This window comes from Gymnoscopelus microlampas (assembly GCF_963454915.1).
Source record: "Gymnoscopelus microlampas genome assembly, chromosome: 2".
Lineage (NCBI taxonomy): Eukaryota > Metazoa > Chordata > Actinopteri > Myctophiformes > Myctophidae > Gymnoscopelus > Gymnoscopelus microlampas.
The window spans coordinates 13,563,618-13,581,647 of NC_139939.1; the positions used below are offsets into that span (position 1 = coordinate 13,563,618).

General features: G+C 40.4%; 1 protein-coding gene across 2 annotated transcripts in view; it reads right to left on the reverse strand.

Moving 5' to 3' along the window:
• Window positions 1-8,380: 8,380 nt before the first annotated feature.
• Window positions 8,381-18,030, reverse strand: part of tmod1 (tropomodulin 1) — a gene marked incomplete at its 3' end in the record, with an annotated part of 46,584 nt that continues 36,934 nt past the window's right edge. The window contains exons 10-11 of one of the 2 annotated variants that reach the window (XM_084082802.1): window positions 15,768-15,912; window positions 8,381-12,420 (exon numbers count right to left, since the gene is read on the reverse strand). In XM_084082802.1, coding sequence (XP_083938928.1) covers window positions 12,362-12,420; window positions 15,768-15,912 — 204 coding nt within the window. Of the gene's footprint in view, window positions 12,421-13,324; window positions 13,435-15,767; window positions 15,913-18,030 lie in introns of those variants that run through there. The other variant, XM_084082801.1, reaches the window with a different exon arrangement.

Sequence of the window (18,030 nt, forward strand, 5' to 3'; positions counted from 1 at the left end):
GCCAAACCTTTGAAAACAGGATTTAGAAGATCCCCCAGAAGCAAAGATTTGAGTTAAAAATCTTTGCTTTGAAAATCTATCTATCTATCTATCTATCTATCTATCTATCTATCTATCTATCTATCTATCTATATATATATATATATATATATATATATATATATATATATATATATACACACACACACACACACACACACACACACACACACACACACACACACACACACACACACACACACACACACACATATACAAAGATTTGCACACATTTTCACGATTTTTCAAAAATAGATAGCAGATCTACAAGCTCATAGTGCGGCACTCGGTGCCGCGCTATGAGCTTGCAGATCTGCTATTTTTTAATAGCCAAAGAAATCTTAAAATGACACAGATGCGTTCACGTTAAATTGGGAGAAAATGTAAATAGCAAATATAAAAAGAGAAAATAAAAAAAAGTTCACACTATATGAAACACAACCGACTAAGTCTTAGTTGTCTGTCTCTGTTTGTTACTAAGACATAATCCAGTGGGATGAGATGGGGACAAGAAGAGAAAGCTTAAAAAAGAGACTAAAGTGGAGAGTAAAAGCGAGGAGAATGAGAGGAGGAGGAAGAGGTGGACAGAGAGACATCTGAGGTAAAGGATAAGAGCTTTGGCATTGTTGGAACGTGGGATGGGACCGGAGGGAGAATTTAGCATGGCATGACATAAGTTTGGATTAAGTCTAAAATACCACTTGAAGTTGAACAACAAAAGGTATAAAACCTTGACTACATGGCAGTGTTTTCAAACTTTTTTTGTTTGGTTTAAACAGTATACCTGTATATCTCTTAAACTAAAACAAAAAAAACTATCTAACAAGACAAAATACTAACTACTTTTTTCTACTTTTACAGATAGTTCACCTGTTCTGCTATTTTCAAAAAATCTTAAAGGATCTACACCATGAATTTAAAAAATAATGATAAAATTGAATATCATATTGTTTACAAACGTTTTTTCAAAAGGTTTGAGCCTAAATCAAGCCTCAGATTGAGATATACTCATTCCAATAAACTTCTCTCTGGCTTATAAAGCACTTTCACCTGCAATACCACATTGTCCTGTTTGGCACGGGCGCTATTGAGCCAGTTTGTATGCATGTTATCTACTGGTTCTGTGTGGAAAAAGTAAAAAAAAAAAAATAAGAAAAAAAGTTTTTTTTTTGGGGTTGGAACTGAAAAACGGGAGGTATTGTACCCTGACGTGACGTCACGTCAGGGTGCAAATCAGTTTGGCCTGTTTTGAGACCAATTTACAGAAAACCCCAGATTTGCTGTGAAAGCCTGAGTGTTCAAACTGGGGTATTTTGGGGGATAGAACAGAGATAGGGGAGACCAAAAGCACACAAAAAAGAAGAAAAAGTTAAAATTCATGGTGTAGTCCCTTTAAAGTTTTGAATATTTTTGATATTTCTTAACCATGTCTTAAATGCAGGTCACTGGCACAACCTATTTTCTGATGGGGGATAGGAAATAACTAGGACTGAATTGAGTAACTGGCAAAAAGCGTTACCGCACACTGGAAGTTGTGAAACGATCTGGCATCACATGCAGAGAAGACCATGGCTTTATAGACTGTGGAGGTGATGAGCTGATGGCAGGCAGGTGGGGTAGATGAGGGAACTGGAAACAGGTGTGCCAAGCTGGGAGCTGGAGCCAAGCACAAAACACACGCCCACTCACAAATACACACAAAGAACACACAAACACAGACAGAGACTGTGACAAAAAGTGACCGTGTGCATGTCAGTCCAAGCACCCATAGGTGCAATAAGATGTCAATGTGGGCAAAGTGTGGGTGTGCCTTCCGCACTAGAGGGTAGGGGTTAGATACCTGAGGAATACAGGTCAACCAACTGTACAACTATAAATAAGACACCATTCATTTCAATACATTTAGACCCAGTTTAGACTCAGACTCTGCTCTGCCTTAACCATTCCTTTAGGGACAATTTTAAAGATTCATAGGAACTGTTACTCTTAAAGGAGTAGTTCACCCAAAAGATGACTTATTTTCTATCAATTGCACATCACATGAAGCCTTGAATTTGTTGTTTTTGTCAAATTTCTAGGTCTCCGGTAGGAGACAGTCTCCATTGAGTCCGATGACCGGACCGGTCATCAAATTATTGGCTCAGGAATGGCTTTTTTTTTTTAATGAAGGCTTCATGGGGTGTGTAATTGATAGAAAATAAGTCCTTTGTTGGATGAACTACACTTTAAGGTCTTCATGAATGTACACTGTCCTCTTAAATCTGACAGGAACCAGGTCAGTGGATCTCTCCCTTGCAGCGCGGTCGTGAACATCACTGACCTTTCTTTAAATAAGTACTGAGGTACTTCCGAGCTACATTATTCAAAATCCTATGCACCCTCCCTGCACATCTTGATTTGGGTCACTCTCTCATCTAGTCTCTAGTCTAAGCCATTTCAGGCCGTCAAAGTGTGCTGGGAGGAAGCGAGTTCTGGGACCAAGCTTGAGTATTAAACCATTAAAATCGGGAAAGCATCCGTGTGATTTTAGTTAATATAGCATCACAATCATTTTAACCACTTTAACCATTATTTTATACTTTTACTTACTACTTTTTGAATAATCGTGAAAATGTCTTTGTATAGATATATTTTTTTAAAGCAAACATTTGAACTCAAATCTTGGGGGGTCACTGGAACAAAATATTTTCAGATAGGGGTTGGCATATAATTTTGGGGGGGTCCTTGACATGAAAAAGTTTGAGCACCACTGGCCTCAGGTCTGGGTGGTCTGGAGTTTTTATAATTTTGGGGGTGCTGGTGTACCAAGATTTCTGTTCAGAAACGTGGACATTCTCCCATGGAATCTGATTCTCTGGTTGACCTTAGAGGTGACTTTTTCGGCCATACTAGTAGAGACTATGCTCTGGGGGGTTTGTGATTTCAGATCTGTTGTCCTGCTTGCGCAGGTAATCTGTAATATCACATGAGCAGAGTCACACCGCCAAACTTGAATGCAATATCATTGCATATATGGTAAATGGTTAATATGGTAATGGCTAATAAATGGTGAATGGTTAATTAATGGTCTGGTTATTTCTGAGCTGAAGTGTCTAAATGAAATATAGGTTGCAGACTGTTGGCTTCAACTTCATGAAATGGGATGAGAAAAGGCTGCTGGAAAAAAAAAACTCCAGTATCTCCAGAAATGCACCCTGCAGACCACCTGAAACCCCCCATGGAGTAGAATAAATGGGCTGAGGAGCAACAAGTGCCAGTTGGAAAAGACATGAGAGATAAAGAAAGGTCATAGCAGGTCAGAAGCCACTCAAGAGGAGCTGCAACCCGAGTTCCCTGTGGAGGGGTTGCAATTTTCATTTCAGTTGAAACATATACAGGCCTAGATATATGTATATACTGCTTATGGTATATCATTTTGTTTATTTTTTTTTTACTGATATGATGAAGAAAAGACAAAACTTTGGAATCCTCTACCAAGAGACTCACTACCTTTTCGTGTAATTACTGAAGGCTCCACTAAGGAAACCTGTCTTAAGATGTGCGTTGCTGCTTGAATGATTTAGTACTGTATGAGATCTGTAGGCTACAGCAGTAGTTCTCAACCTTTTCAGGCCGTGACCCCCCAAAATAATCCTATTAGAACTGGGGACCCCCCAAAATAATCCTATTAGAACTGGGGACCCCACAAATAATCATATTAGAACTGGGGACCCCCCCAAAATAATCATATTAGAACTGGGGACCCCAAAAATAATCATATTAGAACTGGGGACCCCCCCCCCCCCCCAAATAATCCTATTAGAACTGGGGACCCCCCCCCCCCCAAATAATCCTATTAGAACTGGGGACCCCCCCAAAATAATCCTATTAGAACTGGGGACCCCCAAAATAATCATATTAGAACTGGGGACCCCAAAAATAATCATATTAGAACTGGGAACCCCCAAAAATAATCATATTAGAACTGGGGACCCCCCAAAATAATCATATTAGAACTGGGGACCCCCCAAAATAATCATATTAGAACTGGGGACCCCCCACCCTGACAAGCACTTGGAATTGTAGGAGTTGAGGTATTACATTCAGTTCCACAGATAAATATTGTGAAAATAGTTGATCTACAAGCTCACAATGCCTCGCAACGAGGCGTTGTGAGCTTGTAGATCAACTATTTTCACAATTGTTGCCTCTTTCTTATTTTATTTGACAATTTATTTTGTCAAATGTTTGACCAGTTTTTTTGTTGATTACTTTAGATGCAGTAATGGTCTTTTTTATTATATTAAAAAGGTCTTAAAAGTCCTAAAATTGTCACTTCACTGTCATCTAAGGACCCCCCCAAAATCATGTTAAGACCCACCTAGGGGTCCCGACCCACATGTTGAGAACCACTGGGCTACAGTATACTGACCCACGTACACACACAATCATTTCAGTAGGCTACAGCATACAGCATACTACTTACAAACCACACAGAATTAATTGTAATTCTGCTGTTTAGCCACAGAGTGGCAGGATTTGAACTGGTTGTTTGGGTGATAGAACTAAATCACTTACATTTGTTCAGTGACATGTAAACAAGATGGATTCATTAAAAAGGGCTTTCACCAAGCTGCTGCAGCAGCTCTCCTTTGCCCATTGGACGCATATCATTTAATGGAAACTATAGGCTCTGCAGACTGTTGGCTTCAACTTCATGAAATGGGATGAGATGCAGAGTACTCACAAATTAAAAGTATCAATACTGCTATGTGTAAAAATGTAAAAAATACTCTGTTACAAGTAAAAGTCCGAAATTCAACATTTACTTGAGTGAAAGTACAAAAGTATTGGTATCAAAATGTACTTAAAGTACCAAAAGTAGAAACTCAATGTCCCATTTCACAAGTTTTCAAATAAAATGTATAAAAATCATTTGAAAATAGCAGATCTACAAGCTCACAGCGACGCATTGTGAGCTTGTAGATCGCTTTTTTCAAATGGCCGAAATGTAAATAGGGCTGAAGTGGTTCATGTATGTTTTGTAATAATAATCAAAATCTACAAAGTAACTAGTAACTAAAGTTTTCAAATAATTGTAGTGGAGTAAAAGTACAATATTTGCCTCTGAGATGTAGTGGAGTAGAAGTAAAAGTACTGAAAATTGGAAATAATCCAGTAAAGTAAAAAATACCTCAAAATTGTACTTAAGTACAGTACTTAAGTAAATGTACTTAGTTACTTTACACCACTGTGTAACAGGGTCAGGAGGTAGCTCAACAGAGTTCAAGAAAAGGGCACAGGGCTCCATGTTGCTGCTGAAAAGAGTAGACAACTCCAGTATCTACAGAAATGCACCCTGCAGGGCCGACTGAAACCCCCCATGGAGCAGAATAAATGGGCTGAGGAGCAACAAGTGCCAGTTGGAAAATACATGAGAGAGATAAAGGTCATAAGGTCAGAAGCCACGCTAGAGGGGTTGCGATTTTCATTTCAGTCTAAACATACTTAGGCCTAGATGTATGATACTGCTTATTGTATATACTTGGGCATGTAATGTTTATTTTTTTTATTTTATTGATGATTTGGTGAAGAAAATACAAAACTTTAAAATCCTCTACCAGGAGACTCTTTTTCTGTAATTACTGAGGGCTCCACTAAGGAAACGTGTCTTAAGATTGAATGATCTAGTACTGTATGAGATCTGTACAATGTGCTGACGCGCGCGCACACACACACACACACACACACACACACACACACACACACACACACACACACACACACACACACACACACACACACACACACACACACACACACACACACACACACACACACACACACACACACACACACACACACACACACACACACACACACAGTAATTCTACTGTTTAGCCACTGAGTGGCAGGATTTAGCCTGAAATGTAATCCTTACAGAATGTAAAATAGCACAGTTGAACAAAGAAAACCATCACAACAACCTGGCAGTAATTTTTAACTTTTCTATATATATATATATATATCTGAAACAAAAAATGTAAACACGTTGAACTATCTAACAAAACAGTCAAGCGATAAAATGAAACAGAACTGCTCTAACAGTTACATTTGTATGTGTGGGGTTCCTAATGTATGTTCCATGTAGAACCACAGTTTGCCTACTGCATACTTTCTTTAAACTTTGATTAATTTATGGTTAGTTAGGATTGGGGTTAACTACACCACTGAAAAAACATGTAAACAATTTGTTATATGGGTCCAGAAATAACCTTTTCTTAGCCATGGTTTAGAAATCACAATGACAGTGATCAAATACCTGGGGAGGCCTTCCAAATCAATGTTCTCTTGCTAATGTTGTCCTTTAGATTTATATCCATCGTACTTGGTTGATCAACATTTTGCCTATTATACAATACCAAAACATCATTTTCATGAAAGTTTGGTTTTTAAACTTCTGTTTCCATTATCTTCCTTTATTTGTGTCATTGCTGTTTGTCACACATTATTCACACCTGTGAACAAAAGACAAGAAACAACATGAAATAATGTTAAGTGGGTGAACTACATTTACATTTCATTCGTGTTTGAGTTGGAAGTTCACGTCAACTCCATAAGGTTTCATCATCAATCGAGATCATCATGCTATAAAGAAAACATCACATGGATGCACCTGGGACGTATCATCAGTGTTGTAGCCTGGGGTCATCGGGTGTTTCGGGTCGCGCAACAACAAACACCCTCGCCCAGGTGACCCAGCCGGGGTTGATCAAGCCCCGACTTACCTCCCAGTAGCTACCCACGGTCAGTCCTCTTAGGGAAAGACAGGGCCACTCAGTCCGCTTCTCCGGAACTACTCTGCTGTGACTGGGGGAGGCTCTGGCACGTGGAGGGACTAGGCTCTGTGGATGGCCCCCTGGCCAGGCTCCTCCTTCGTCTCACCAGGTCCAGTTGCATCAGACTACCCCCGATCCAATCATTTCCTTCTGGCGTGATGGTTCCTTGGGCCGTGGTGGTACTGCGGGCTCCACTTGCGGTTTGCTGGAATAGCCCTCCTAAAGGCCTCACGGTGGATTTGTTGGGCTTCTTCCTCACGGAAGACACAGGCTGGGGCACTAACCCATACTGCTCCCGGATGCCGTCTACTTTCCGGCTGTCACCCGTCTCTCCAGTGGTCACCAAACTACTCCTGGTTGTCACGTAGTCTAATTCCTATGAGCCACTATAAATGAATTCATTAATTTGTTAGACGCTTTAACTGAATGTAGGTATTCAGAACTACTTCATCTTGAGTCTTCATTGCAACAGGAAGAACACCCTTATTATGGTCCCAAATTAGAGGTGTTCAAAGACAGAAATAACGCATAATCCTCCGACTTCTGAGCTGAGCCAACTGCAAGAGCAGCAAAATCATAAAGGAAAGAAAAGGGCTTGCAACTCACTTTTGTTGATCCAAATTGTATTCCCAACTGCAGCCAATATTATTCGCTGCTGTTGGGAATAAAGTTTGGAGCATTAAAAGTGAGTTACCCTTCTTTCGCATACCAAATTAGATGTAAAAATGATTATGAAAGCCATAATTATACATTAGAGATAATAATTAAGAAGACTATGGCCCAATTTTCTGCAGCAGTGTTGTAGGCTAATAGGATTTTTAGAACCATACTTCCACTTCATATTTAGCTTATGTACAGTGTGAGCGCAAAATCACATTGAGTGCCTTTTTGCTTTTCATTATTTATTTTATTTTCCTTGCCCCCCCTGCTGCAAATCTGTGATGTGACAATAAAGATGATTATGATCAATGCCAACCAGTGGTGTAAAGTAACTAAGTACATTTACTCAAGTTCTCAAATTTTGAGGTACTTTTACTTGAGTATTTCAAATTATTTCAAATTTTCAGTACTTTTGCTTCTACTCCACTACATCTCAGAGGCAAATATTGTACTTTTACTACAAACGTTTAGTTACTAGCTCCTTTGTAGATATACATTATTACATTATAAAACATACATTAACCACTTCAGCCTTATTTTATACCTAGGCTATTTGAAAATAGCCGATCTACAAGCTCACAACGCGTCGCATCGCGACGCGTTGTGAGCTTGTAGATCTGCTATTTTCATACATTTTAGAACTTTTACTTTTGGTACTTTAAGTACATTTTGATACCAATACTTTTGCTCAAGTAAATTTTGAATTCCGCACTTTTACTTGTATCAGAGTACTTCTACATTGCAGTATTGATACTTTTACATAAGGTAAAACCTTTGAGTACTTTTTCCACCACTGATGCCAACACAATGATAATCTAATCGAATGTAAAACATACAAATAAAAGGCAACAGTTTGTGGTATTTAAACTCTTGATATTTAATGTTTATTTGAACTTCATTTCCACTGACTATGACCATGATAAAAGGCCCAGCCCAGAATCAGTGTATTATACCCCCAACACACTGTACACGACACAATCTGACCTGGAATTTGGGCTTTAATCCACTGATGGGAAACTGTACAGCCGCACAGTAAAAACCTGAGTAAATGTAACTCTGAGCGTGTACAAATGGAGTTATATACCCAAAGTTACACTCCCACAAGGGTCCATTTGGTACCCAACTATCAACCATGTAGCCGGAGACCCAAATGAACCCTTATGGGTCTGGGACTCTTGAATGGAAACAAATGGAAACGATTATGGGTCCATTTGGTTACATTAGTACACTCTCATAGTTACATTAACACTCAGGCATTTACAGTGCATCTCATATTTAACCACAAAGCTCAGCTCCAGTAAATAACAACACAAGCACAAAAAAACAATCAAAAAAACAAACCGTAGCTGGTTGAAGTTGTAATCACAATCCATTCAAATACACTAAAGTTTACACTGTGTGGTGCCGGCTTCTCCACAAAGGTCCCACGACCGAAACACTGACTGAAATACATTGAAGCTATTTTCTCACCCTCAGCATAGGACTTCAAGTCAAGTTTATTGTCATACATGAAAAGTATACGGCTTCAATCCAAGTCGGAGTAGGCCTATTTAGAGACAGATGAAGTATTTCCAAATTTCAATACTTTTACTTCTACTCCACTACATCTCAGAGGCAAATATTATACTTTTACTCCACCACAATTATTTGAAAACGTTAGTTACTAGTTACTTTGTAGATTTTGATTATTATTACAAAACATACATTACCCTCTTCAGCCCTGTATCCTTTTCGGCCTTTTGAAAATAGCAGATCTACAAGCTCTGCGATTCATTGCGAGCTTGTAGATCTGCTATTTTCAAAAGATATGTATTCATTTATACATTTGAAAACTTGTGAAATTCTACTTTTGGTACTTTAAGTACATTTTGATACCAATACTTTTCTACTTTTACTCAAGTACATTTTGAATTCCAGACTTTTACTTGTAACAGAGTATTTCTACATTGCAGTATTGATACTTTTACTTAAGTAAGAAATGTGAGAACTTTTTCCACCACTATGACCTGCTCTAGATATAAAGTGCTATGATTTGGTACTATACTGTATAAGATTTGGTACTACATAAATCAAGTTGATTGGTTCGTTGATGGTTAAACAGTGGGGTCCTGTGCTGGTCTAGCATGGACAGACTTTTAGTGTCTATAATTTGCCGTGATGCTAAAGTCTGGAGGCAGGCAATACAATTTGATATAAAAGACATTTTAATACCCCCATCCAGACTTTAGCACCAGGGACAGTGCTGACCCTACTTTTTGGATGGACTTTAACATCACCAGTGTTAAAAAATAAAGATAAAAATCATATACAATAATGTAAAATATAAACCCATTTATGAAACAAATTTGTCTTTGCAATAACAAACTGTAACCGAAATAGATAATTCATCATACATGACGCTATAGGGCAGGGCACATAGCTAATGTACAGTATTTGTTCAATAAAAGTGGTTTCGGTCAAGGAAACAGACATCTTGTCAAGTCCCATTTTAACCCTGTAGTTTTGAACGAAGGGCAGTTCACATTTCAGCCTTGCTATGCTAGCTTAGGCCCGCTCAGTGAAATCTCATAATGATGTATTTGAATAGATTTAAACAACAGAGCTTCTTGCCAGGTCTACCAGAAATAAATACAACCTGTATATATAGTGGACCGGTCTCATAGTAACCAGGTTTATATATCAACCCATTACTGAAATATCTCTCTGTAGGCAAATACAAAGTAAAATAATCAGTGTTCATTTCACTCAGACTTGGATTAACACTCATGATTTGACAGTGTAGACACTGACTACAAGATATTATCAAGACTACACACGAATGCAGCCGGATGGAAAGGCCACCTTAGTGTTTTAACTCTTTAAGACCGGGAACGCATCTGTGTGTCATTTTTAGATTTCGTTGGGCTATTCAAAAATAGCAGATCTACAAGCTCATATGAAAAGTTGTGCAAATATTTTTTATTTTTTTTGGCGGACATTTGTAACTCAAATCTTTGCTTCTGGGGGTTCCTGGAACTAAATATTTGACAAATGTTCGCCTTAAAAAATATATAATCAAGATTTTGCCACGAATTTTCACGATTAAAAAAAAATAGCAGATCTACAACCTCATAGTGCGGCACTCGGTGCCGCGCTATGAGCTTGTATATCTGCTATTTTTTAATGGCCAAAGAAATCAAAAAATGACACGCAGATGCGTTCCCGGTCTTAATGGGTTAAATATTTTAAAAGGTATCTTGCAGGGTGCATCCACCTTAAACCAACATCAGTAGAAAGACTGTGATGGGATGACACTAACAACAACAACAACATCATCAACTCATTTACAGCAGAATATTATTAATAATTAGAATCCAACAAACTCAACAACAGGGCTTGACACAGGAACAGGGCTTGTAAAAAAAAAAAAGGTTTTAAATGGGCCCTAGTTAAAAAAAAGAAGAAAGAAAAAACAGCCCTTAGTCTTTGTACATTGGAAACTATAGACCCTTGAGGAGATGTTAAAGGATTGCAAACAGCATGTTCCAACTACTGTATTGGTTCTAAAAAGCTACAGCAAATGGTTATTCAAGTTATTTTTCCCCCAAACCTGGGACTCCATTTGAAATCCCCAGTTCCACAACTTAAGAAAGAAACACTGTGCTAAGGTCGGCCAACACACAGCGCTAGTCGGGGTCACTTCTCAAGTGACACTCGAAACATTTCCCGCTGTATTTGCGTAACGACGTTCAATCGCATCCTTTAAAATCTACTGCAGCGGTTCCCAACCTTTTTCTGGATCAGGGCCCACTTTGAAAATCTCAAAAGCGCTCGTGGGCCCACCCACGTGAACGTCGCACAACCGCAGCCGTTCAGGCTGCCGTGTTAAGTTGGTCAGTTGGGTGGGCCGTGTCCATTTTCAGAACTATTTCAACGATCAATCGATCGACTGTGTTCTGGCTTGGATCGATGGAACCAACGTAGTACACTTTAACCAATTAAGACCGGGAACGCATCTGTGTCATTGTTATATTTCTTTGGCTGTAAAAAAAATAGCAGATATACAAGCTAGTGTGGCACCGAGTGCCACACTACGAGCTTGTAGATCTGTTTGTTTGTTTTTATCGTGAAAATGCGTGCAAATCTTTGAATATACAGTACAGTATATATATACATTTTTTATACATATTTTTTTTACTCAAATTGAACCACTGATCTAGACACCATTTTTTTTAAAAAAAACTGTTAGGATTTAGAAGACAATTGTAGAATCCCCAGAAGCAAAGATTTGAATTACAAATGTTCGCTTTAAAAAACGTATTATATTCAAAGATTTGCACAAATTTTCACGATTTTTCAAAAAATAGCAGATCTACAAGCTCATAGCGCGGCACTCGGTGCCGCGCTATGAGCTTGTATATCTGCTATTTTTGAATAGCCAAAAGCATAAAACAATGGTTAAAATCTAAAATGCTTTTCCCGGTCTTAATGGGTTAAGCTCTCATTTTATTGGTATCACTGAAAACACATTTCGTAAGGTTTTATCATTAAAAAAAAATTGTACCGTTTTGCCAAATATTTGGGGAAGCCACCTGCAATACCCTGGGGGACCACCAGTGGGCCCCTGGCCAAACAGGTTGGGAATCGCTGATCTGCTGGAAAGTGTCTAGGCAGCTTAACGTAGAGAGGGATTCATCATCACAGACCATCTCGGACGCCGTGCCTTCGAGCCCAGTGGCGCCAGGCGGGTCACGACCTTCGGGGCAGATCATCGGAGGACTTGGAGCTTTGGGGAGGGGTCTGGGAGGGGCAGGCAGGGGGAAACGGGGAAAAGGGGGGGGTGGAGGTGGTTCGAGCCCCAGTTTCTACACGTTTGTCCGACACTTGGGGAAGATGGGTCCTCCTTCAAGCCTTCTCTTTCTTACTGTGGGATGGAGAGACGGGGGTGAGGGATGGATGGATGGAGAGAGAAAGAGGGAAAGGAACAAGTGGAGAAGGAGGGGGGGGGGTGGGAGGGATAAACGGAAGGAGGGATGGAGGAAGGGGGTAGGAGGTGGGGAAGAGGAGGGGCGAGGAGAAAAGGAACACAGAGAAAATATAAGTCAGACTTTACAAAAACATAATTTTGAGGTAATTGCTGAGCTGCTTGTAATAATAGAATTAACAATACAAAAATAAATGTGTTCAGCTGGAAGGAAAAGAAAGCTGGTGTATCGACGGCTTTTGCAAGAAGCACGTTTCAAAGAACAAGCTTTAAAAGGGAAAAGGAAGAAAGGAACGACGTGTCAGTTGCGCTACTTTCCTTCCAAGTGGCCGTAAAAGTTTACTTTTACTGCAGCTATTAGCACTCAAGAAAAGACTTCAGAGGAAGATTTGGAGCTTCTGAAGAGTGACCTTTGGAGGCCAGGAGGGTATTTAGAGAAGGAGAAGAAGCCTTAAAAATTGGAAATGGAAAAAAACAGGACAGAGGAAAAGAAAAAACAAGAAGGGTGGAGGCAAACAAGTGCCCCTAGCCTTGTGGAGAAAACACCAAAGAGAAAGTCTGCATGATAACCAGACGCAAGGAAAACGAAGCAAACGCAGTCAGAAGGAGGACTGCAGTACAGCTGTCATAATCTAGAGCTTCAACACAACCCACAGCTGAAGAACAAACGGCAGCAAGAAGTTCTCGCAGAGCAGAACCCAGGCAGACAAACTAAAACAAAAAACAAAGAGACAGATGCATGTTCTGTATCAGCGGAAGCAGAAGATCACAGAGGCTGGAGTTCAGAAGCAGGAGATATTTTGCAGAGGGCTGACGCTGGTTGCGCCTGTTGGCTTTGTTGCTTTTACTTAGTCTTGGACTTGAACTTCTTGCCAAAGGCCCGCTCCAGCTCGGGAACGGACAGGGTGAGGGTGAAGGAACCGTCAGAGTCCATTTCTGATCTAATTACCCGGGCTAAGAGATGACAGGGGGGGGGGGGACAACGAATTGACAAATAACAGTCAAGTCAACAGTCATACATGAGCACTCTGGTTAAAAATAGTCATCGTTAAATACATCACCTTCTGCAAACATGATCCAATGCACCATGAGTGTACTAATTAAACAATTAAAAGTGAGTCAGAGTCATGTTACGTGGTTATCTAGGAGGGGGATTTGCCACAAGAGCATAAGGGTCATCCGAGTTGTTTTCGCTGGCACTCACTTGTCCCCACATGCTCTCCTACTTTGGCAAGAGCCTGGAGAGGGCTGTAAAGACTGTGATGAACACAGCCATGAATGGCCTCTACTCACTGCCATTCTCTAAGTCAGTGGTCTGAACCTTTTCAGGCCCTGACCCTCCAAAATAATCAACTGGGTGCCCCAACCCTGACAAGCACTTGGAATTGTAGGAGTTGAGGCATTACATTTAGTTTGACTCTGTTCAACAGATAAATATTGCGAAAATAGCCGAAATACAAGCTCACAAGCTTGTAGTTCGGCTGTTTTCACAATATTTGCCTCTTTCTTAAGTAATACTTTACAATTTGGCCAATTTAGTATTAAAAAGGTCTTAAATTAAATTGTAACTTTAGAAATGTGCAGATACCCTGTATACATATACTGCGAGTTCTTTAGTTTAGTTTTTTACTGTTGAGTGAGAAAACGATGTTGCACATTAAGCTAATCATCTGGGGACCCCCCAAAATAATTTGGGGACCCCCTGGGGGTCTCTCGACCCACAATTTGGGAACCACTGTTCTAAGTCACTCTCGTAGACAACAACAAATATAATTCACTTTGTCTGTTTCTCCGTCTAGCACGCATGTTCGAGGGGGGTCCCCAGCTGAATTATTGAATAGTTAGGAACCAAATGGATCCGTACGGGTATGTAACTCTGAGAGTGTACGAATGTAAGGGTCCATTTGTACACTCTCAGAGTTAGAGTAAGACTGAGGATTTTACAGTGTATACTGGGGGGTCCCAGATATAAAAAAAATCATATTGAATGGGGGTCCGCGGCCTGACGCATCTCAAACCTTGAAATAAACAAACTGGTTGAGAATCACCGTTCTAGCACACTCTCCCACACACACACACACACACACAGCATGCACCCCGCACTCCGCTCTTAGTGCTGATGTCACGGCCCAGGAAGGCGTTGTTTTGATTGGCCGGGGGGCTCTCCAGTCGTACCGAGTTACCGGGCCAATGACATCACTCTGATTCCTCTGTGCTGGGAGGCTGATTACAGCACAACCATATACAGAGATAAAGAGTTACCACCGATAACCACTGCCAAGAGCAGCACAACTCAAACCCTTTGAACGTAATACAACTCCTCGTTCTGTTTTAGTGCTGCACGGACGTGTGCAGTGGTGTAATAGTAACAAGAGTACATTTACTCAAGTACTATAATTACAGTAAGTACAATTTCAATTGTACTTGTACTTCACTTGAGTATTTCCAAGTCTTGGTACTTTATACTTCTACTCCACTACATCTCACAGGAAAAGGTTGCACTTTTTACTTTGCAGATTTAGATTATTAATAATGAATGATTCAAAAACCTTCAACCGTGTGGTGATGTGACACGTTGTGAGCTTGTAGATAAGCTATATTCGACAAAATAGTGCTTAAGTGGTTAATGATCAATAAAATAGTCCTACAAGATCATCATTCTGCATGATGAGTTATTTTACCTTTGCTACTTTAAGTATATTTTGATGTTAATACTTTTGTACTTTGCCTTAGGCAAACTTTTGAAAGCAGGGCTGTTACTGTAAGAAAGTATTTTTTACATGGTGGTATTGCTACTTTTACTGTAAGAGTGCTTCTTCCACCTCTGGATGTGTCAGTGAGCTCAGAGGAGCGCCATGCACTGTACTTTTGACACTGCAGTTTGAATCCGACTCTTTCGATCTAAATCATGTCTCTCTTATCTTTACTGGCGCTCTCAACTGCATACTGCAAGACAAAAGCATTTTGTCAGCTTTATTTATCACAGCTTAAATCATCGTAGAGTCTTTGCATATGTCCAGGGTCTAACTAACACCAGAAAGTACATCAGAGATGATGATTTACCGCAAATTAACCGCAAATGTTATCATAAACTAGCTCAACATAAAACAATTCACCACAAAGTAGCTTAAATTCTGCCAAAACGTATGTGTGTGTGTGTGTGTGTGTGTGTGTGTGTGTGTGTGTGTGTGTGTGTGTGTGTGTGTGTGTGTGTGTGTGTGTGTGTGTGTGTGTGTGTGTGTGTGTGTGTGTGTGTGTGTGTGTGTGTGTGTGAGTGAGAGACCCACCCAGGTCGTTGTTGTTCATCATGGCATTGGAGCTACGTAGGCGGGGTCCCTGCTGGGTGAAGTGGTAGCCAAACTTTAACAGAGTGGTGTTCTTTTCCAACATGCTGGCTATCTCCATCTCCACATGGTTCCCCAACGGCTGGCTCTGGATGGACGGAGAGGAGAGGAGAGGAGATGGGAAACAGAAAGGAAGGAATGACAAACAAACAAAAGAATGAGCAAACCAACAAAAATGAAATCAATAAAGAAAAAATAGAGAGAGGCAGGAGGTGTGGTGAAAGTTGGTGGTGAAAAGTGGAGATAAAACAGAAAAAAGCGAAGAAAGAAAAGTAAGAAAGAGGAGTCAGAAGGCGGGAAAGAGAGGAAGAGAAGAGTGGACACACAAGATGGACAACAAAAGGACCATCAGGGAGGGGAGGGGGGTAAGAAGAAGAGAAACACAGGAATGAGAGTGTTTTTCCCTTTGATGTTCAGTTCTAAATGCATAGGGAAGATACCAGACCTGTCATCACAGAGTCTGTCTGTCCCTGAATGTTTGTGGGGACTAATTGTCTCCGCCTGGCCGAAGCATAGACTGTATAAATGAGATGGACAAACCCCCTCCGCTGCTTTCTACAGACCGAAAATGAAGCCTTTGCTGCAAGATTGTAGGTCCGCCATCTTTCAATACGCGTCAGAATGAGTTCAGACCATTATTGGTTGGGTAACTTGTCAATCAAGAGCGGGGGGCGGGGAATGAATGCTATTGGTTGTGTAGCGTGTCAATCAAATCATCCCGCCCCTCCTAGAGAATAGCCTACTTTATCGTCAATTTTATAATAAATAGAACCATAATTTAGCAAAACGCATATCCTGATGATTGAAAGGAGACTTTAAACTAGCGACTGGAAGCATATAAAATTTATGACAATTTTTATTACAGTAAGAAAATCTAGTCTAAAGTTTGTCAAAAAACCCATTCACTTGCGCTAAAATAAATTCTTTCTGAACTCACAGGTCGGCGCAGGGTAAAACAGCGCCACTCTGGCCATTTTGTCGGCCTCATCGTAAATATCTCAGCCTTGCCCCTTGGGCCGAAGGCATGGCCCGAGACTTGATTGCAGCGAAACTGCGCAAACACACTCCCTGGATGCCAGAACAGAACCTCTGCCTCAAACTTTTCACATGGGCCTGTTATAGTGCCACCAGGCGGCCAATTTTTGCAAAACACGTTTTTTGACAGTACTCCTACAGATTTTGTCCAAACATCACGCAAATCTGTACACAGTATCTCTATAGTCATTAAACAAAACCAGACTTTTGGATTTTTCATATTCCATCCTGATTGGCTAAGATTGGCTTCCAAAGTTTGCAGGAGTACTCCGTTTTGTACAAAATCATGAACGCAGCGTACGATTGCTGTGACACTTTGCACGCACAGTCGCACTACATTAAGGAACAAATGCCACCCATTTAACATCTATTATAGCTGTTATAGCTCTATTATAGCGTCACCATGAGGCAGATTTTTTGCTAAAGAATTTGTTTATATTACTCACATATATATTATATATAAGTGATAAATATTACACATTTTGTCTAAACATCACTCAAATCGGTACACATTATCTCAAGTGATCAAGACGGATCCGTCCGATATTTCCTATTCCATCCTGATTAGCAAATTCCGAACATTGCTGAACAACACCTGTGCTACGAGGAACACTTTTTCTAGTTTAGGTGTGTAGTCACAGTCACACCTGGCTCTGAGTCCAGTTAATTTGTCTCAGGCCAGGTGTGACTGCTTAAAATCAGCCATCCCCCATCCCCCAACATTATATCTTCTTAAAATGACTTGAAATCAATTGATAAATGATGGCACAATAGAACCAGACAGAGAGGGTGAGGTAGATAGGGGGAGAGTGCACAGAGGGGTGAGAAAAAGCACAAAGTACACAAAGGCATAATGAAACAAGGGGGCAATGTGGTGTGTGTGTGTGTGTGTGTGTGTGTGTGTGTGTGTGTGTGTGTGTGTGTGTGTGTGTGTGTGTGTGTGTGTGTGTGTGTGTGTGCGGAATCCATTTCTATGAATCATTCAGCTCGTCACATTAATGAGCAAACAGTGAGTCAGAGAGCCTTATAAATATGCAATATGGCAGTATGCAGTTATCTGGTGCAATCCAAGAACATTAGACTGAGGTGTCTAAGATTGCCTGTGTACAGTAACTGACTCACCAGTGTGTGTGTGTGTGTGTGTGTGTGTGTGTGTGTGTGTGTGTGTGTG